This window comes from Manihot esculenta, chromosome 5 (assembly GCF_001659605.2).
Source record: "Manihot esculenta cultivar AM560-2 chromosome 5, M.esculenta_v8, whole genome shotgun sequence".
NCBI lineage: Eukaryota > Viridiplantae > Streptophyta > Magnoliopsida > Malpighiales > Euphorbiaceae > Manihot > Manihot esculenta.
The window spans coordinates 31,241,352-31,261,271 of NC_035165.2; the positions used below are offsets into that span (position 1 = coordinate 31,241,352).

Consider the following 19,920-nt stretch of genomic DNA (forward strand, 5'->3'; position numbering starts at 1 on the left):
TTAAATAGACTCTGATTATTATTTGATTTTTTTTAATAAAAATAAAATTTAATATTTTTTAATTCGAATTTGTCGTTTGCATGACTTAGAATTAAGGGTAGAGAAGATTATTTTAGTACAAAACTGGAAAGAAAACTAATCAATAAAGTGATGTCTATCACGCACTCCAAGTGATAGAAAAAGCTTAAAGCCAAAAAAATCGAACAGCTTTGTACAGCCCACAACGCCCCGTATCATAAAACCCAACAACCGTCACATGCAGTTATAGAAAAAGCTAAACAAAATGCCAAATTAAAATAATTCAAATACAAATAATAAATTACAGCTCCAAATCTCATAATTTAGCAAAACTTGGAGGACTTACAAGGTAATTTTCCCTTCGCCTATTCCCAATAACCAATTTGACCAATACTTTTTTGCCTCACAAATGTTATACAAAATCTTAACCCCCCACAGAAAACCCGCGGTTTTAAATGTTGCTAACGTGCGCTTGATGCGATGTGCGGGTACACCGCCAAAACTATCTTACGTGTCGCAACGGCTTTCGTGCTATGTTTTACGTGTGCTCTCTATACAAAAGGTGTGCACTCACGCTCAATGCGCTCGTTAGCTTCTTTAGTTCTCTCCTTATTTAACATATTTCTCCCTTCATTTTCCCACAGAATCCTTTCCTTTCATTTGCTCTTCATATTTTTCTCTTCAACTACACTCTCAAATATCAAATTTCTTTCTCTCTTCGATCCACTTCTCCTCTGCTTATCTCTCTTATCCACTTCTTCCATTTTAACTCTTCAGACGCCGCAGAAGAAATCTTAGTTCCTTCTGTTGCTTTTCTTTCAAGCAATCTAAGTCTCTGTTTGAACGTAGACGCCGGCGGAGACGTTTAGAGGTTTTGATCGTATTGTATCTGCTCGATTTGCACAGGTAGTAGAGTCGAAACGTGGGCGTTTTTGGATCTTTTGTTACTGAGAAAGAGGGAGAGTAAGTGTTTGGCAGAGAGCTAGCCTGCGGGTGATTTTTCTTCTTGTGGAAAAATGCCTCACAGAACGACTTACTTCTTCCCTAGGCAATTTCCAGATCGGTCTGGATTAGATTCTTCGTCGAAGCAGCTGTTGGATCAGGAGAAGAAGAAGTTGAGCAAAGATACTTTTGATGTCGAAAATGACCACGAAAATGACTCTTATACAGTTGGCAAGATCACATCGTCAACTCCAACTACGACTTCAATTACACCTACTCCTGTATCCGATCTTTTCACGAGCAGTGATGACGAGAAGTACCATCAAAAGAAGAATCAGTTGGGCGATAATGATAAGTTTCAAAAGAAGAAGAAGCAACTTGCCGCCTTCTATGATTGGCTCGCCGAGAAAAAGGCTGACAGATTGGCTTCTCATGTCAAGTTGCATAGATTATCGTCTGATGACGAGGATCGCCCACTCTTGATTGCTCCGGAACCTCCAGCTCCCGAGCCGGAGGTGATTTCGGAGATTATTGAGGAGAGGGATGTTGACCGCAACTTTGACCGACAGGTGTCCTTGCCGAGACTGTCGAGTGGGAGTAGCTATGCGTGTAGCTTGTTCTCGGGGACTACATTGGACGGGAACTTTTTGAGCGATGTCAAGGACTCTGTGACGACGATCACATCCACCACGAGGCATGATGTGGTGCAGGAGGAGGAGGTGGTGGTGAAGGTGGAAGTGGAGGAGGAAGAGAAGAATGATGAGAAGGTGGCACAGAGGACGAGAGAAATTTACCATTTGCAGCTTGCTTTAGCTAAGAGGCTTAGCTTCCAATCTGGCCTTGCTAGTGAGTTTCTGCTTTTACAGGAGGGCGGGCCTGACTCCTTCGATGCAGAAAGTGTATCTTATCGCCTTTGGGTACTCACCACCTTTCACATTCTCGTTATTGTATCAATGAGCCAATCGTACGATGTTATTATTCTTCATTTTTGAACAGCTTTTTCATTTTGAAGGGTCGAGGTTATGTACCACAAGTAATTACAGATTGGTCTGGTCTTGGCCTTTTTCTTCAAAGATTTATTTTCATCTTTATATGAGTCATGACGAATGTGTTTGGTTATTGTTGCTCCTTTTTCAGGTTAGTGGATGCCTATCGTACAGTGACAGAATATCAGATGGATTCTATAACATTCTTGGTATGAATCCGTATCTTTGGGTCATGTGCAACGATGCAGAGGAAGGAAGACGGCTGCCGCCTTTGATGTCCCTTAGAGAAATTGATCCCAGTGAGACATCAATGGAGGTGGTTCTCGTCGATGGGCGTGGCGACTCACGCCTTAAGGAGTTAGAGGATAAAGCTCAAGAAATCTATTGTGCCTCGGAAAATACGTTGGTGTTAGTAGAGAAACTGGGAAAACTGGTCGCTATTTGCATGGGGTAAGTTCTAAAATTGTTATTTGCTTCAAAGACTTGAATGCTTGTACATACTTTGATTTTAATAACATAATTGAATTTTCAGGGGAACTTTCCCGGCGGAGCAAGGTGAGCTTCACAAACGCTGGAAAATTGTTAGCAGGAGATTGAGGGACTTCCATAAATGTATTGTTCTTCCCATTGGCAGCCTGTCCATGGGACTTTGCAGGCATCGTGCAATTCTATTCAAGGTGAAAATATATATTTACTGGTTCCCTTTATGTTAATTTATGTTGTTTAGAAATATTTTTGTGTGGATCTAAATAACGAGCTTATGAATTCGTTGCTGATCCATCAAAGAAGTGCTTTTGAAATTAGTTTTAGTGCATTTAGTCCTTCGTGGTCACGCATATGCTTCTGAGTAGCGAATAATCTTATTTAGAAGCATCAAGTGACCCCCACAATTATATAGAGAAATTCATTACTAGTAGTTTTCTCTGATTGTTCGATTGTATTTGTGGCTTGTTGTGTTGAATGGTAAATTTGTGTGGAAGCTTCAATTTATGAGTCTAATGGAATGTCAGATTTGTATGTTCTTCGTCGCATCTATCATTATGTGCTTGTCCCTTGAAGAGGGAACAGAAAATGAGCTTTAGCTTTTGAAAACTATTTTTATCTCTTGCACTATCGTGTTCTTCCTTGTGTGTGTTATCAAGTGAAACCATGTGGGAGTACTCAATGGTTAGATTGGGATTACTATGAACAAGTTATTGCAATTTGGCTATTCTGCTTTTTTGTTAACCCAAATTATATTGAATTCAAGGGGTCACATCTTTCTGCAGACAATTAAGTTTCATTCTATCTGGATAACTAATGGTAATATTTTATGGCGTATGCAGAAATTGGCAGATTACATAGGTTTGCCATGTCGGATAGCTCGAGGCTGCAAGTATTGTGTAGCAGATCACAGGTCTTCTTGCCTTGTCAAAATTGAGGACGACAGACAATTGTCAAGGTTTGATAACTTTTCTATTACCTGGCCATGAGATAAAATAACAATACTAGAGAAGTCTTTTAAGTTTCTTCTTTAGCTGGAAAGAGCTTTCAAGTTTTAGGTTGGGCTGATGCACGATTAAATACTCGAGATATCCAATAATGATTTAGCATATGTTCTGTTGCTGGGATAACTTCTATTATATCTTGTTTCTTATAGTTGACGTTCACTTTATCATTATGTATTGTTGCGTGATTCTTTGGTTGCTGACACATCTCATATCTGATTGTTATCTGTCTCCATTGCTTCTACCTTGTTATAATTCCGGACATGTCTTATTGTAGCATGAGCATTGGACTTTTGAGTTGAATAGAATTCATAACTAGAAACAAACTTGCAATTTATATCATAATCCGATTAAACAGACAATAAGTCCTGGAACTTGTCTTATTTTCATTCGTCTCCCTTTGTTGTTCATGTACACATGTATATTTCTCAGCAGGGAATATGTGGTTGATTTAGTTGGGCAGCCAGGAAATGTTCATGGTCCAGATTCCACCATCAATGGAGGGTTTATATCTTCAATCCCATCACCATTTCAAATTTCTCGTCTGAAAGAGTTTCAACATGCTTACATGGATAACACATCTTGTCAGAATCCAGGTTCAAAGCATTCACATGCTTTGACAGAAAATCCTCTATCTTCAGGTATTCCATGTTTAACATGTTTCAAAGAATTGCTTATTATTGCATCAAGGTGCTGTAGCATGGCGGGAAGAATTGGGCTGAGGGATGGCTAATTAGTTGGGGTGAAGGCATAATTACAACTTGGTTGTATTTATGCCATTCATATTTTAGTATTAGGACATGAACCTGCTGTTTCTCATACCAATAATAAATATTCCATTGGCATTGTAGTTTTTTTATTTTTATTTTTTTCAATTAAAGGTTTATGGATGATACTAAAATTTCTTAGCTTTTGGTCGACTTTTATTGGTCTAATAGATGTTGGATACAATTATACCCCCAACTTATGGACTCTTTTTTGTGGCCATCTAACTCTGGAGATCAAAGCTCTTGCAGGCAGGGAAGGAGGGGGCCAACAAACAAGGGGGAATGTCAAGTTTTCCTCCTATGTTCCAGTCAATCAATCCCCTCTTAAAAATGAGTCGTCTCTGGTTCCTCTGGATTTAACAAGGAATTTGGAACCTCTTGATGTCAGAGGGCAATCTGTGCTAGAATTTTCTAACCTAGAACTTCAAGCAGATGAAGTTGTAATACAACAAACTTACAAAAAACAGATTGTGGTGCCTGGAAATCCAATTATTGACAATGTTGGCAAGCAAACTGAAGTGAACTTTTCCAGTCAGTCGGATGTGATGGAGGTGGATAGTAGGCTTCACAAGAAAGGAAGATTACCTGCTGCAACTGTCCCAAGATATTTGAATCTTGAACCTTCACTTGCAATGGACTGGCTTGAGATCTCATGGGAAGAATTACATATCAAGGAACGTGTTGGTGCTGGTACATCCTCTGCTGCTGCTTAATTGTGTATTTTATTTTTGAAGTACTCTGTGAAGGTAATTATTTTGAGGGTTTTGTTTGTCCTTGCAGGTTCCTTTGGGACGGTGCATCGTGCTGAATGGCATGGTTCGGTTAGTATGTTGAACCTGATAACATCTGTTCAGTGACTTATTCCGTGACTGAGAAATTCTGATTACTTGCTTATTGCCATTATTATTCTAGGGACCATTTATTATAGCAACTTTCTGAATATTTGATATTGCATTATCCGTTGTTTATCTTTGTAATCAATGAGAATTCTTTGAAATATATCTCCCTGGCCCCATAATTGTGACTGAAGGAGGGACCATTTATTATAGCAACTTTCTGAATATTTGATATTGCATTATCTGTTGTTTATCTTTGTAATCAATGAGAATTCTTTGAAATATATCTCCCTGGCCCCATAATTGTGACTGAAGGAAGTCGGCAACCTGAGTTACTTTAGGGAGGAATTCTGTTAAATATCTTTGTGCTTATGATTGTTGTGATCTTCTCTTATTATCATAAATGATTGAACTTGCGAATAGTCTCGAGTACTATTAATGCCAATGTTTTGGAAGATAATCAGTTAGTTCTAGGACAATCTTTTGCCACTTTAAGGCATTACTTATGCCAATTACAGTCCTGCTCTTCTTCTCTTCTTCTCTTGTCCTTTGTCTAGCATGATTCATTCTGCAAGAAAAGAATTCAAATGAATTTTTGCAAAAGCTTGCAAAAAATTCAACTGACTTTAAAATGAAAATTTTTAAAGTAAAAAAAATTGAATTCTTTCATTTCAAACCAGAGAATTTTTAGAAAAAAAAAATCAATTAAATTGAATTTTTTGCAAAATTTTAATATTAAACGGATAGTTAATGTTTTTGGAACTCCAGGATCTACTGTAGTTCCTTAATAGAAAAGATTTTTCACCTCTTATCCATCGACTTAAAAAAGTCATTCAGACATGCTATTGGAACTAATCCAGTGCAGTCGTATTAATGTATGAATTTCACCATCTACTGGCAACCCGTTGAATAATCTGTCGGCTTTTTTTCCTTATATATTTTTTTTCATTTCAGTGATTATTGTTCCCCTCACTAACAATATTACTGGATGGATTACTAAAATTGAGGAAAATTATGATGGGCTCATTTTTCTGTTCTGAATGATATCATTCCATTACCATATATTTTAGTTTATTTGTTTGAGATGCCGTAAATTTGTTTCTTTTGTTGTTGTTATTATCATTATTATTATTTCTCTTGAAAATAATTATGTTGTTGTGACAATGCAGGATGTTGCAGTCAAGGTTTTAACTGTTCAAGATTTTCACGATGATCAGTTGAGGGAGTTTTTAAGAGAGGTAGGTATTTGTTTAAGCTTGATGTCCTCGAGTGATATGCTCGATGTTTCTTTCAGTAGTATGCAACTGTAATGTCCAGTTCTTATGTTCACTATTGATGCATTCTGTTTTACATATTTGATATTCAGTTACAATAGCTTGTTTGCTTTTCCTGCACACGTCTTTTTATTCGCGAGATTTGTTTGCATGTCCCAAAATCCGTGGTCCTTGTTCTCCAATTTCTTAACCCTTGTATGTGCCTTTCACAAGCTAGCTCTGCAAGTGGAAATTTTTGGTGCTTTCCTTGCTTGGTCTAGTATGCTTTCAGTTTCACAGTCAAGCTATTGTAGGCCACACCTTTTACACTTATTAATTAATATTGTTTGTCAAGTATCCATGTCTGTGACTGATGGCTAATATTAAGGATTTTAGCCCCTTAATATAATAAGTTCTACCAACTTTGGATCTCTCCTTCCTTTGAGTTTTTCCATGGACTAGCAATGATGTGCAGCAACTGAAGTTCCAATGATTATTCTGCAGGTTGCTATAATGAAACGTGTCCGTCATCCAAATGTGGTTCTCTTCATGGGTGCGGTTACAAAGCGTCCTCATCTATCAATTGTGACAGAGTACCTGCCTCGGTAATTAGTTATTCGTTAGTTGGTTACATGATCATTTTCATATGATATGTACACGTCTTAACCTATTTATTCTGGAACAGGGGTAGTCTATATCGCTTAATACACAGGCCTGCTGCAGGGGAAATACTGGATCAGAGACGGCGGTTACGAATGGCACTGGATGTGGTGTGTAATAGTACTTGTGTTTATTTTTCCTTTTGATTTGCTACTAGTATTTTCTGTGGCAGAACCTGATGTTATTTACTGGGAACAGGCAAAGGGCATCAATTATCTTCACTGTCTGAACCCTCCTATTGTTCACTGGGATCTTAAGTCTCCAAATTTGCTAGTTGATAAAAATTGGACAGTAAAGGTAAACAATCGAAAAATGTATAATATTTCATTCTTGCTTACAGCTTGATGCATCTTTAACCTGCATTTGCATTCATCAGGTGTGTGACTTTGGGTTGTCTAGATTTAAAGCAAACACGTTCATTTCATCAAAATCAGTAGCTGGAACTGTAAGTCTCTCTCTCTCTCGCCCCATAATGTACTGAACAGAGTATCAATCAGCATGTAACTATGGCTTTTACTTTCAGCCTGAGTGGATGGCCCCAGAATTCCTTCGTGGGGAGCCCTCAAATGAGAAATCTGATGTATATAGTTTTGGTGTTATCTTATGGGAGTTGGTCACCATGCAACAGCCTTGGAATGGACTTGGTCCTGCACAGGTATAATTAATAATGCGTTGGGATCTATAGACTTGCTTCTGTCTTTGCCATTTCCCTTAGTTTGTAGTCTTTTATTTCCTTCAAATTATCATTTGTTGCATAATTCCTTTAAATTGTTAAGGTTGTCGTAGTAATCCTACATAGGAGGACATTGGATAGTATTACTATTGCTGTTGTCCTCCTCAGTTATTATTATTATTATTATTATTATGAACTGATGCGGGATATATATCGGTGCAATTCAGGTGGTTGGAGCTGTAGCTTTCCAAAATAGAAGGCTTGCCATACCTCCGACTACTTCCCCCGTGTTGGTTGCTCTTATGGAATCTTGCTGGGCCGAGTAAGTATTCTAGAATTTTATATTTCACCGATATTGGTGAAAAATGATTGCCTCTTAGTTCGCAAAACAGTTAGAAGTGGCTCTTCAGTTTATTTAATTTTTATTTTGTAGTTCTTGCATTGCTAATTCTTTTCCGCTGCCAATTTATTTTGGAATGCAAGCAGTGATCCAGCTCAACGCCCATCCTTTGGCAATATAGTCGATACATTGAAGAAGTTGCTGAAGTCTCCACTGAAGTTGATACAGATGGGGGGGAGAATAGAGAGTAGTTCCTGAAAAGCCACTTACAAGTGTTGAGTGGAGTAGAGTATACTGGGAGCCCTTGGAACAAGATTCCAGATATGGTAGCCTACAACTAGTAATGGTAAGCCTCTATGGTTATGTAACCACTAACAGACAAACCTTTTTGAATCCTGGCAACTGTAGATTTGTTACTCATCTAACTGATTGGAAGACAACTGAGAACTCATGGAAGTGGAACCTGCAGTTTAGAAAGTGCAGGGGGTTGTTCCTTCTGTATTTGTATAGGTATGAGTAGCGCCTCTCGTAAGTTAAAATTTGTGGATTGCGGATCCGGGTTGTCATAGAACATCATGTATTTTGTAACTAAAACTGCAATTCTGGGCTGTATTGAGGTCTCCTCGCCTGTTCATACAGTTGCAGGATTATGTAATAATACGAAACCAAATTCCTTGCGGTATATATATTTAGCATGAATGTGCATACTAATTAGTTTATGTAGCTGTTTATTTCCCTTTTTTTTTTGGGTCATTAGTTGTTATTCGAATGGAAGGTGATTGAAAATGGGTTAAATCAATATTATTATTCAAGAGGAAAATCATTTGAAAGAAAAAGGTTTTAGATTGATCATGTAATCACGGGCAACCTCTTTTTTAAAAATAAATTTGTTTTTAAGTTCAGAAGAGTTTATTTTTTATTTATTCTGAAGTGAGGTTGACAGAGAAATCTTGTAAAATTTTAATTCCAGACAAGGAGGGTTGTTTATGCTGGAGGGGATCCTAAGATGGCACATCATACATTGTTGTATGTGCTGAGGAAAACAAGATGTGTTGCTTTGCTTTTAGAATGTTAAATTAAGATCAGCATGCATCATCTGTATCACACGATCATAAAGCAATACCATCGACTCTACTATTTTCGCAATCTAAATTTACCTCCGCTAGCAGTGTATTCCAAAGAATATGCGCACAGAACTTTCACCACTTGTATTGCCATTTGAATGCCCTTAATACCTTCCATTTTGTACAAAAAAGCTTTCCTCTTTTGCTGCGTTGCTAAAACGAATGTGCAGTTCATCCATTCTCTTGTTTTTCTGGAGAAATTTTGCAATATAACTATTGTGTATACTATGGGTTTATCATAGCGTTTCATTGTGCGGTAAAAAAGCAGATAATGAAAACTATTTGAGATTTCTGTATGATAAAAATAAAAGAAATGATTCAATGTCGAAAGGTACAGTAGCTCAACTGGAGGCGTGAAATGTGGTTGGATGCTTTGTAAAGCCATTCGGCTAGTTTCAACCCCATAAATATACTCCTCTCCCAAACACATTAAAATGCATTAACATATCATATAAAACATCTCATATTCATCCTTTGTTAAATAGTTTTTGAGCATTTTAATTAACGACCGTGACTGAAATTGGAGAGCAAGGTTCACACAAACACAGTGTGTAATACCTTGGATGATTTACCTGGTCTAACCTAATTTTTAGCTCATAAAGAAATGCCAAAAAGTTCATTTTTCAAATGATTTTCAATAAATTCCATCGCATTGATTAAAAAGCCGTTATTATATTTTTTTCTTAATTAATCATTAATTATTATATTTTTCTTAAGATAGTGGAATGTTGCACCGTCACTTAGAATTAATCATCCATAAAATCTTATATTTTATAATTTTTCAAATTGTATTCCATACTAATTTAATTATTAATTAAATTACCAACTTTAGATTTTGTTCTAAATAAACTCTATTATTATTTTTGTTGCTGGATGAAAATACCATGTTATCCGTTACATCATATTATCACGTCAGCAAAATTCATGATATAATAAATAAAATTTTAAAATTTTAATGGTATAAATTTAAATTTTTCAAAATTAGAATATTTTTATGTTTATTTTATCTAAAATTAAAATTTATAATATTAAAAATTAATTTATACTATTATTATATTCTTTTAGTTTTATCATTGATTTATTTTAATTCAATTCCAGATTAACCCATTTTCAAAATGATTTTTTTAAAATCCCTCTAATTATTGTTTTAATTAAAAGAATTATATAATTAATAGGTTGAAAGGAAAAAATGCTGTTTACAAAAAGCATATTAAAAAAATAAAATTTAATTAGTAATTAAATTAATATAAATACAATTGCAACTATATTATTAATAATATTTTTTTAAAATTTTTTATTTTTAATTATATTGTTAATCGTGTATTTTTTTAAAATTATAATACTAATTAGAGTGATTTAAAAAAAATAATTTAAGGAGTGAGTTAATTTAAAATTGAATTAAAGATACATTAGTATAATTAAATCATCAATAAAAACAAAAAAAATATAATAATAATAATAAAAATTATTTTTTAATATTATAAAATTTAATTTTAAATAAAATGGTAAAAAAACACTAATTTTAAATAAATTTACAATTACACTCTTGATTTTTAAATTTTTATTAATTATACCTTAAATTTTATTTTGAGTTTCTATCTTTACTTTAAACCTTCGTATTTGTTATTTTATTATTAATTTGATTAAACGTGATATTTCTTTTCTTTCATGCACAAATAGTAAGTCTGTAAACTTATTTGGCAAAAAACATAAACATTTGCAAGCATAAAGGAGGAAAACATGGGAACAAAGGAGCGGAGAATCAAGCTTGGCCAACCATGTGCAGAAGAAAACATATATCAGGGTGTCTTCTAGCTGGGAAATCTCGCCCTAGGGCATTTTATCTGTTGTCCTATCTTTCTTAGCGTCCATCGAAGCTTCAATAATTGAATTCTCTTTGACCTCTCATGCGTCTTCTCCAATCTCTGTTTGTTGCAGTGCCATGGTGGAGAAGTCTTCGGGTTGGTGGAGACGGGTTGAGGGGATTTGGGTTGATAGCTGTTTATTAGGTTTTTTGTATAATGAGCCTTTTATGTTGGGCTTATTTGAATTGTGGGCTTGGACTTTTTCGCTTTTCGTCAGCTGTACATTCATTAGGCCTCTTCATATGCTAAGCTTTAAGGCCTTGGGCTCCTTTTTTTTTTCCGCTTTTCAGTTGTACTTTTTCTTAGCCCAGTTCTCTTGAATGAATTTTTATCTTTAAAAAAAATCCATTAAAATAATTAAATAAAATAAAACCCCCATTGTTTGGTAATTGGGATTCCATTGATCACACGTCAAACAAGGCGGCTGTATCAATAATTTCTTATATAGTCAACCAAAACCGAGGACCTGGCTTCCCCCGTCCAGTTAGTTCTTTGCAAAGACCTCTATCCGATCAAGCTCCCACAACTCAAAAACCAGGGACGATCATGGTGATCGATATCCTTCTACAAGTATTCTTGATCTTGCTTTCCGTCTTCCTATATCTGTATATACATGAAATCCCCCAAAAAGTTCTAGCCAAAGTGCGGCAGCATCGGAACCGCCCCGCCGTCGAGGCCAAGCGCCACTTCGTGATCGGTGCCCAGATCCTATCGCAGGCTAGATCCCCTTCCAATTCTCGCTCTAGTGCCGTCTCCTTGGCCAAAAAAGCCGAAGAGGAAGCCACCAAATCCATCTCACTCAATCCCAAGGACGCCGCGCCTCACATTCTCAAAGCATTAGCTCTCGATCTTCAAGGATTCAAGCCCTCCGCTCTAGACTCGCTAGACGTGGCTCTCTCTCCGTTGGCCGTTAAGTCGCTGAGCGAGAAAGAGAAGGGGGATGCGCTGTATAAGAGAGCTGAGTTGGTGATGGGAATGAATAAACGGGGGCGAGTTGACTCGGTGATTGAGGATCTAACTCAGGCAGCGAAGCTGAATCAGGAGAACGCAAATGCGTATCGTTTGTTAGGCGAGTGCTATGAGGCTAAGAATATGATGGAAGAAGCTAAAAGTGCTTACGAGGAGGCTCTGAGGGTGCAGCCCGAATTGGCTTCAGCCAAGGAAGCGCTGGGTCGGCTGGGCTCGTAGGCAGAAAACGGCGGCGTTTGGTTTTTAATTCACAATTATGTGGTTGTAATGCATGTTGTAAGCAGTTGTAGTTGTGAACTAAGGAGAGGGAAGAGAAAGAAATCGGAAAGAAATAATATGTAATTAATTGTTTATTTCGCTATTTTCAAGCTTAAATGCTAGTTTCTATAACGTGCGGGTGAGACTATATTAATATTATTGCTAATGTACAATCGTAGTTCAAATAATTTGGCTATTTTAAGATTTAGAAGAGTATTTTGTAATTTTAAGCTCTGGTTTTGTAGCTTTTAGATAAACGTCATGAGAAACTAAGAGGATTAATTTCTCACAATTCATTCGTTCAATTTTTAAAATAACATTTTAATTAATTTAAACACTAAATATTATTTTTCAAATTGTTACGATATAAAATCTTGATTTATCATTTAAGATATATAAATATATATTTTTTTTATAAACAAATAAATGAGAATTCAAAATTCATCATAATTATTATCAAGTTCTCTCTATTTGAGTTTCAAAAAGAGATAAGCTATTTGGGTGCTTATCCTTCCTTTTAAGGTTAGATTGTATTTTCCTGCCATCATTGAATGTGGTTGTCTCCTATCTCCTCTGTGCAAGGAATGACTGTCCTTTCCCTCGCCCAGGCCTTTTTGAACAAATCAGGTTGTTGATCTGTTTTATCTATAATGTTGTGCTTTTTTTGCTTGCTTTCCTTCCTTGGATTGCAGATATCGAAAAGGAGGTTTATGTGATGTTAAAGGAGGGAGGAGGCACCAAAGTCTAGATGCAAAGCTAGAGGTATTCTGCAGGGACGGTCCGTAATCTTGCTAAAGGTCTTGCCTTCTCCCTCCATGGCTTTTATTTTTGGCCCTGCTTTTTCTTTCTCTGACGCTTCAAAGTTCTCTATGCCGGAAAGAGTGCTTTCGACGGTGATAAGTTTTGATATGAGATTGCATGATTGGGATCTCCTTTATTTTGCAGATTGTTTAAATTGAATATTTATTTTAGTGAGTTTTATGGGTTTTTACTTACTATTGAGATTTTCTCCAAATCTCTGTGGCAATCCCTTGCTTGGGTGACCAATATTTTTTGGTGGAAAGGAAAGGCGAGACTTGAGTTTTCAATCGGATCAAGCTCTAGATTAGAGTTTATTATGAGTCTAAGGCTCCAAATTTGAGTTCATATATTTTTTTTCTCTGTTGCTTTAGAGTTTGACCTTATTTTCTATATTTCAAATTATTTTAATTATATTATAATTTGATTGTGATATACTTTTTTAATGAATATTATCTTGATAAAAAAAACAAATAGATGAGCAATCGTTGTTTAGAAGCCAAAACTTTGCTTTTTGATAATTCAATACGGAAAATGTGTATAACCTCACCAAATGATACAATTGACTTTTTGTTTTTTTCTTTTTTAATTTTGTTTTTTCCTCGAAAGTTTTTTACTTTTAGTTACATTAGTCCTATATAACACTCAATTTTTTTTTTAAAAAAAATCTAATTTTAACATAGAATCAGCTTTTTCAAACAAAAGTACATGTGGAATTTGTTTTGACTATGACCATTTTTGAACTAATATAGTTTTCAAGAGGGACTGTTTGGGACGGATTTAGATTGGGGCATGGTCCCTGAACTTTTGAAAATTTTTTTGGAGTATTAAAGTAAATTTTTTATATATCTAAATAATTAAAAGAAAATTTTTATTTTATAAAATTAAAATTTTTAGTCTTTTTATAAAAAAATTATTAAAATATATTGAAGATTTATTATTTAGACCATAAAATTTTAATTATATATATCGTTTAGTTCTTATAAATTTAAATATATAGATTAAAGAATAAATAAGTTAATTAATAATTTAGTTGAGAAATAGACTAAACAATATAAATTTTTTAAATATTTAGAAACTTTGATAATATATTTTTTATAAATAAAATTTCAATTTCACCACTATTTTCATTGCAATCACCCTTATTTATATATTTCTTTCCTCTATTTTTTTATTACTCCATAATTTTTTTTTTAATTTTCAAGATTTCAACATGTATCCTAATTAATTTTTTTAAAAATATTTATAAAATAAATTACTAAGTTATTATTTAAATTTTTTTATACACATTGTTTTTATTATTAAAAAGAGATAGTTATTTTTGTTCATCTTTATTTGTATGATTGAAATTATATATTTTAAATTATTTAAATATAAAAAATAAATTTTTAAATGAAAAAAAGTTGTTGTATGTACTATTACATTTTAAAAAATAAATTTTAAATTTAATAAATAACTTATTATATTATTTAAAAATTAAAAATTTTACATGATAAAATTAAAAAATATTTTTATATGTAATATTTTAAACTACTTATTATAAAAAAAATTGAAATTCACGTTCTATATTATATGAAAAAAATAATATATTTTGTAAAAACTTCACACATAAAATTTCTTTTGTTAATTTATTTGAATTTAATTTTAAATTTCACTATTTTATTTTTGTGTGTATATAAATAATATTTTTTAAAAAAATAAGTAAAATTTAAGATTTTATTAAAAAATAAAATAGAATTCCTAATTTTAATTTCTCTATTCCTCACTGATTCCCAACGAAAATTCAATTATTTAGGCCCGTCAAAGTGCGAAAACCGAGTTCCTATCGTAATTATTTTAATTACATTTTTATTTTATTTTTCTAGTAAAAAGAGATTTCTTATACACCTTGTGAACTTTAAAAAATTCAAAACATTAATTTTATTGATGTGAAACTTCCAAGGTAAAATAATTTACGGTGTTTGTTGTCGTTAATTTCGGTATTCATGTATTTCTTTATGTTGTTTTTAATAGAAAATGGTGTAGGAAGTATTATAAAGATAATGTAATAGTTGAATAGATTCGTACAACAATATGAGTTAGGGGTGAGCATTCGGTTGAAATCTAAGACTGGCAGTCTAAAATCGAAATTAGTTCTACTTCTAATGAAGAAAAATGTGTATGTATTTCTACTTCACAATCTGGTTGAAATGAACAGTCCACTCATAAGATGATTCCAAAATATGTATTTCTACTTCTAATGAAGAAAAATCTGAAAAACAAAAGTATCACTTACAATTAAAATTATTTAAATGCCCTTAAACATTAAAAAATGTATAATAATAATTTCTCCTCTTTGCTTGTGAAGGAGAAATTGTACCTCTCTAACAACTAAGGAAATTAGATTTCTTAGATAGGATTCTTTTCTTTTCTCTTCATTTCCCCATTCAATTCCTTTTCTTCCCTTCCCTGCACAAGGGAGAGTATACAATCCAAGAAAAATATTTGAAGCAAGTCGTTCAAACTACAGAAACAGAAATACGATACGTTTTGTATCTATAGCTGAAAAGACAAGAAAATGCAGAAAATAAATAAAGATCAAAATCAGTTCAATTGCACACCATCCAGCCACTTGAGTGTAGGCAGGACCTTAACCAGAAATAAGGTAAAATTTTCATCAGCAATCGCATTGCCCACCACATCCAACTGTGTCAACTTCAGGCCTTTCAACACAAAAAAGGCTTCCCAATAATTTGTCAGGCTAACACCATCAATCAATATTTTGTCTCCCTCCCATTCATTTCCAACTGAATGAGATAAAGGAGATGAGCATAGATATCTTGTTGTGTCAATAGAGTGTGCGCCTATCTCATTGTATGAAATATCCAGCACTTTCAATGACTTCAGCTGTCTTAATGGTTCCAAAGCAGTAAAACTTGAGAGTTTATTCTTGCTCAAATTCAAATGAGTCAGTAGTTGCATAGCATCCAACCCTGTGCCGCGAGATAAGAAGAAGTAAGACACTTTTTTTCCCGTGATCAAGAACAGTGGGAAAATTAGTAGGTACTAGAAATATTGTATCATGAAGCGAAGAGCTTTATCCTTGTCCTATGTCAAAGACTAAACAGAGTTCAATTGAGATATAAAAGTTTTTCAGGAGGAATTCTCTTTCAGAAACCTATGCTGCAAAACCACAATATCATAAATGGAAACATTATATTATCAAGGGATGTTAAGAACCACAGCAATAGGGGTGAGCAAACATTGGTTACAGCCAAAAAACTGAACCACTGTAACTCAGTTTTATGGTTCAGGTTTTCCTGGCTTGGTTTTGTTCATGACTTGTGCCAAACTTAACCAAACCGACAGGAACTCTGAACCCACGGCTGCAGCCTACCTTAAGATTACCCAACCCATTTAACTTAAACCCACCTCTCAAAGTGAAAGAATCTTCACAAGATCAGCCAAATCCATAAAATAAAACTAAAAAAATTTCTCTCCTCACTTCCCAGAAGATAAAAACTAAACCTAAAAACTCAGCCCCAGAGCAGAATCTCCTCGTCTCTAGCTATGGCTTACTCTCTCCTCCTGTTTCTAAATCTGTTCTCTTCTCCCTCACAGATAAGTCAAACTCGACACCACTGCCCTTGTGTGGCATCATCCTCGTTTTTATCTGTTCTCTTCCCCACACCCACTCCCCTCACCCTCGTCACTCTCCTCTCGCCCTTACTTCTCATCTGTCATCTTCTGCCCTGCCATTGCCGTCACAATGCCAGAATCTGCTTGTTCTTTGTGTTGATTATTTGCTTTTTTTTTTTTAATCTGTAAGCAAGGATTTCTTGCAAAAATTTATGTTGGATAAATAGTTCAGTTCTGTTTGTTTGGTTCTTGAAATTTTAAGAACCAATTGACAGAACCAATTTATTTTAGTTTGCTCTCTCTAAACCTGTATTTGTATTTTGCCTTTCACAATGAAGGGTTTGAATTCGTAAAAGCTACCAGAGCATTAAGCTAGGAGGAATCCATCAAAGAATCTCAGTTGTGAAAGAAGTTTACCTTCAATTGATTGAAGTTCATTGTGACTCAGGTCTAGCATTTGGACCCATAATAATTTCTCAACAGACCCTATGCGAGATAATGATAATTTATTCAGTCGTAAACAGATAGGATAGCCCCTGATTGATGAAGTCAGGTCCCTATAGTGAAAGCAGTGGCTCAGATATTCCCTACTAGACATCACCTGCACAACCACATTGAAAGAATCTGTTCGCCTTATATAAAATTTAGCATGGTAAAACACTAAATTCATTCCAGTTACTTAAAACTCAAATCAGTTCATCATCAGCAAATCTCTTTGATTCAAATTTCAAAACTAAACAATTTGCAGTTAGAAGCTCTTTGCACAAAAAGAATTCTGTTTCCCAAGGTTAAAAGGCAATTAACAAGGGTGCTCTTCCAGATTTCCTATGACAGTAACATGCCTTCCACACCAAATTTCATTGATTAATCCAATGTTTTCCTTCTGACGCAACAATCAGGTATCGTAACAAAAAGTGGACTGGCAACCTAAAAATGTAACAACTCTCTAGCATTCCAAGATTTAGGATAGTTGAGAACGCATTCCATAACCTGAAGTCAATAGAAACTTTACTCATATATTTAAAGATGAAGTAATTCTTTAAAAGAAGAAATCACCTGTTGCAACAAAACCATGCTATGTTGATCTTTATAGTACCAGTAATGTGATGGATCTGACTTCATCAGGTCACTATACAGTGCAAGAATTTCTTCAGAGTGGACCAATTTGCCAGAAGACATTAATGAATCATGAGCAGTCAACAACCTTGCCAGTGTAAGTTTTCCAATTTTACTGCAAAATACAACACAAATAAATGCATGCTTAACAATATAACTTTCAAAGATTTAACAGTCACCAATCAGGTATAGCAGGATTACCAGTCTGACAACAGACGGAAGTGTTCCATTTCCTCCTCTATAATTTTTGCTTGCCATGCATTAGCCTCTAGCTCATGTTCATTTCCTAAACCTACCTGTTGAAACCAAGCAACTAGATTTGATTCTCCAGAATATGGCTCACAAAGATAAAAGTTTTCATCTGTCCATGACATCTTTTCTACGCCTGATACTTCTGTACTTTCTTTTTTGACAGGCTGTACACGCACTGTAAATGAAAAATGAGAAGATTGGCTATAATGAATACCACTAGAAGAAATGATTCCTTGACAATGTCCAAGGCTAATCTCCACAGGATAAGCTTCTAAAGAATGGAGATCCGCATTGGGCAGACTCAACTGTGTAATCCAAACTTGGGCAGCATGAGAGTTAATTGTTGAAAGAGGTTTCCAAACAAGATCTTGATTCAAGTTAGATCCAAAGTCAACATTGACTGTAGATGAGTTTACACCTTCAACAGCCTGACTAAAGTAAAGAATAAGCGGAAATGTTCCTGAATCAAATTGGAATGCACTGAATGGAGAAGAAGGGGAAGCATCCAGGTATCTGTCTCGCAATAGAATGAGATCAGAGCCATGAACAGGCCACGTAGCAACCAGCACTGGACACTTAGCTTTAACAGTTTGCTCAAGAAGCCAAAGATGATAAAACCAACCACTTTGATCATCTTCATCTGTAAAAAGAGCTTCACGTACTAATTCATACTCCTTGATTAGAACCTCATCTTTTTTGGTAAAACCTTCTACATTTTTCTTCATTAAATTAGACAGAAGAAAACTGCAAAAGTTTCACGTCAACACAACAATATCAGCAGCGTATCAAACATAAAGCATACATTATTTCGCTTACATAAAGCATCAGTAATAAAAAAATAGTCCCAATAACTGAAGCAAGTTCAGATAATTGCATGTTACAACAAAATAAAACCGAACCTTCGATTGTGCCAAGCAGAATAATTACTAATATTCTTATCAATTAGACTCTGGGTGTATTCTAATTCATCCTCCTCTGATCTGTTCATCAAAGCTGCTACAAATCTAGACATAACCAATGATTGAAAACAAAAGCCTAGAATAGTCAGTCATCCACAATGAAGAAAACTACTTTAATCACGGATTGAAACCGAAAGAAGCTGGATATTCACCTCCGGTAACTCCATGCATGAAAATTTCGAGGATCAGCACTTTGGAACTTCTCCAAAAGTTTCAACTCCTTCTCTATTGAAGAATGCCCTTTACTTAGCACCCATTTGCGATGATGCCAAGCCGAATATGACTTAAAATTTTGCCTCAGAGCAATTTCTACCTACAATATTCATAGAATTCATTGAATCACCAAGAAAACAAAGTCACAGAACTCTCTTGAAGTGTAGCTGAGGCTAGGTTTCTGCTTCCAGGTTTTAAATTAACTAAAATCTAAATCTTCAAAGCTAAGTAATTTAATTTATATTATTGGCCGATAAAAAAAAAACTAAGTATTTGGAATTCTCAGTGACCAAACAGGAGTAGATAGAAACGAACCATTCGAAGTTCTTCCTCAAGAATTGACTTGACCGAGTTAGGATCGGAGTCGGACTGAGTCAGATTGTGTTCAACGGCGAGTTTTCTATAATTCCAAGCAGTGTAACATTCCGGATTGATCTCGAGAAGCTTCGTGCTAAGCTCTACAGCTTCCTTAGTATAACTGGAAAAAAGTTTTGTTTAATTAAAAAAAAAAAGTGGAAAGATGTTTGGATCAAGAACCAAATGAGTAAAAGAAAAGGGATACATTTTATGGCGGTGATTGGAGAGGAGTTGAGACTGGAGGGCCCGGAGCTTCTCTCCTTTGGCCGCCGAAGCTTCTTCGTCTTCTGGTTTAGAGGCTTTGCGAGGACGTCCGTGCATTTTCTCTCCGGCGAGCCAGCAGTCGGCGTTCGAGTGTATGGCCTGGACTAGAAGATGTCCGTAGACTATGGGCAGAGCCAGAGAGGAAGAACCTCATTTCCCTCGGGT

General features: G+C 34.9%; 3 protein-coding genes across 6 annotated transcripts; 2 read left to right on the forward strand and 1 right to left on the reverse strand.

The window, feature by feature from the left end:
- Nucleotides 1-613: 613 nt before the first annotated feature.
- Nucleotides 614-8,644, forward strand: LOC110615682 (serine/threonine-protein kinase CTR1). Of its 4 annotated transcripts, none has more exons than XM_021757690.2 (15): nucleotides 614-1,877; nucleotides 2,098-2,396; nucleotides 2,479-2,623; nucleotides 3,272-3,387; nucleotides 3,866-4,074; nucleotides 4,441-4,890; nucleotides 4,981-5,021; nucleotides 6,206-6,274; nucleotides 6,794-6,894; nucleotides 6,975-7,059; nucleotides 7,148-7,246; nucleotides 7,326-7,394; nucleotides 7,473-7,604; nucleotides 7,850-7,944; nucleotides 8,109-8,644. In XM_021757690.2, exons 1-15 carry the CDS (start codon nucleotides 1,035-1,037, stop codon nucleotides 8,218-8,220), a joined length of 2,865 nt encoding a protein of 954 aa, XP_021613382.1. In that variant the 5' UTR covers nucleotides 614-1,034; the 3' UTR covers nucleotides 8,221-8,644. The 4 variants fall into 4 exon arrangements, with proteins under 4 accessions (XP_021613382.1, XP_021613383.1, XP_021613384.1 ...); XM_021757691.2 differs by having other exon boundaries at nucleotides 3,869-4,074; XM_021757692.2 differs by having other exon boundaries at nucleotides 615-1,877; nucleotides 4,450-4,890.
- Nucleotides 8,645-11,497: 2,853 nt separating this feature from the next.
- On the forward strand, nucleotides 11,498-13,132 carry LOC110615446. Its single transcript, XM_021757286.1, has 3 exons — nucleotides 11,498-12,135; nucleotides 12,871-12,940; nucleotides 13,124-13,132. Exons 1-3 carry the CDS (start codon nucleotides 11,498-11,500, stop codon nucleotides 13,130-13,132), a joined length of 717 nt encoding a protein of 238 aa, XP_021612978.1.
- Nucleotides 13,133-15,355: 2,223 nt separating this feature from the next.
- Nucleotides 15,356-19,920, reverse strand: LOC110615614 (geranylgeranyl transferase type-2 subunit alpha 1). Its single transcript, XM_021757587.2, has 8 exons — nucleotides 19,697-19,920; nucleotides 19,450-19,612; nucleotides 19,074-19,234; nucleotides 18,862-18,966; nucleotides 17,912-18,706; nucleotides 17,651-17,825; nucleotides 17,012-17,195; nucleotides 15,356-15,948 (listed from the first exon to the last, which is right to left on the reverse strand). Exons 1-8 carry the CDS (start codon nucleotides 19,810-19,812, stop codon nucleotides 15,560-15,562), a joined length of 2,088 nt encoding a protein of 695 aa, XP_021613279.1. The 5' UTR covers nucleotides 19,813-19,920; the 3' UTR covers nucleotides 15,356-15,559.

Coding starts and splice junctions, on each gene's coding strand:
- LOC110615682 (XM_021757690.2), top strand. CDS start 1,035: ATGCCTCACAGAACGACTTACTTCTTCCCTAGGCAATTTCCAGATCGG. Junction 2,624..3,271: donor ATCGTGCAATTCTATTCAAG/GTGAAAATATAT, acceptor TGGCGTATGCAG/AAATTGGCAGATTACATAGG. Junction 7,605..7,849: donor ATGGACTTGGTCCTGCACAG/GTATAATTAATA, acceptor GGTGCAATTCAG/GTGGTTGGAGCTGTAGCTTT.
- LOC110615446 (XM_021757286.1), top strand. CDS start 11,498: ATGGTGATCGATATCCTTCTACAAGTATTCTTGATCTTGCTTTCCGTC. Junction 12,136..12,870: donor GCGCTGGGTCGGCTGGGCTC/GTAGGCAGAAAA, acceptor CTTGGATTGCAG/ATATCGAAAAGGAGGTTTAT.
- LOC110615614 (XM_021757587.2), bottom strand. CDS start 19,812: ATGCACGGACGTCCTCGCAAAGCCTCTAAACCAGAAGACGAAGAAGCT. Junction 18,967..19,073: donor CATGCATGGAGTTACCGGAG/GTGAATATCCAG, acceptor GGTTATGTCTAG/ATTTGTAGCAGCTTTGATGA. Junction 17,826..17,911: donor TTCCGTCTGTTGTCAGACTG/GTAATCCTGCTA, acceptor TGTATTTTGCAG/TAAAATTGGAAAACTTACAC.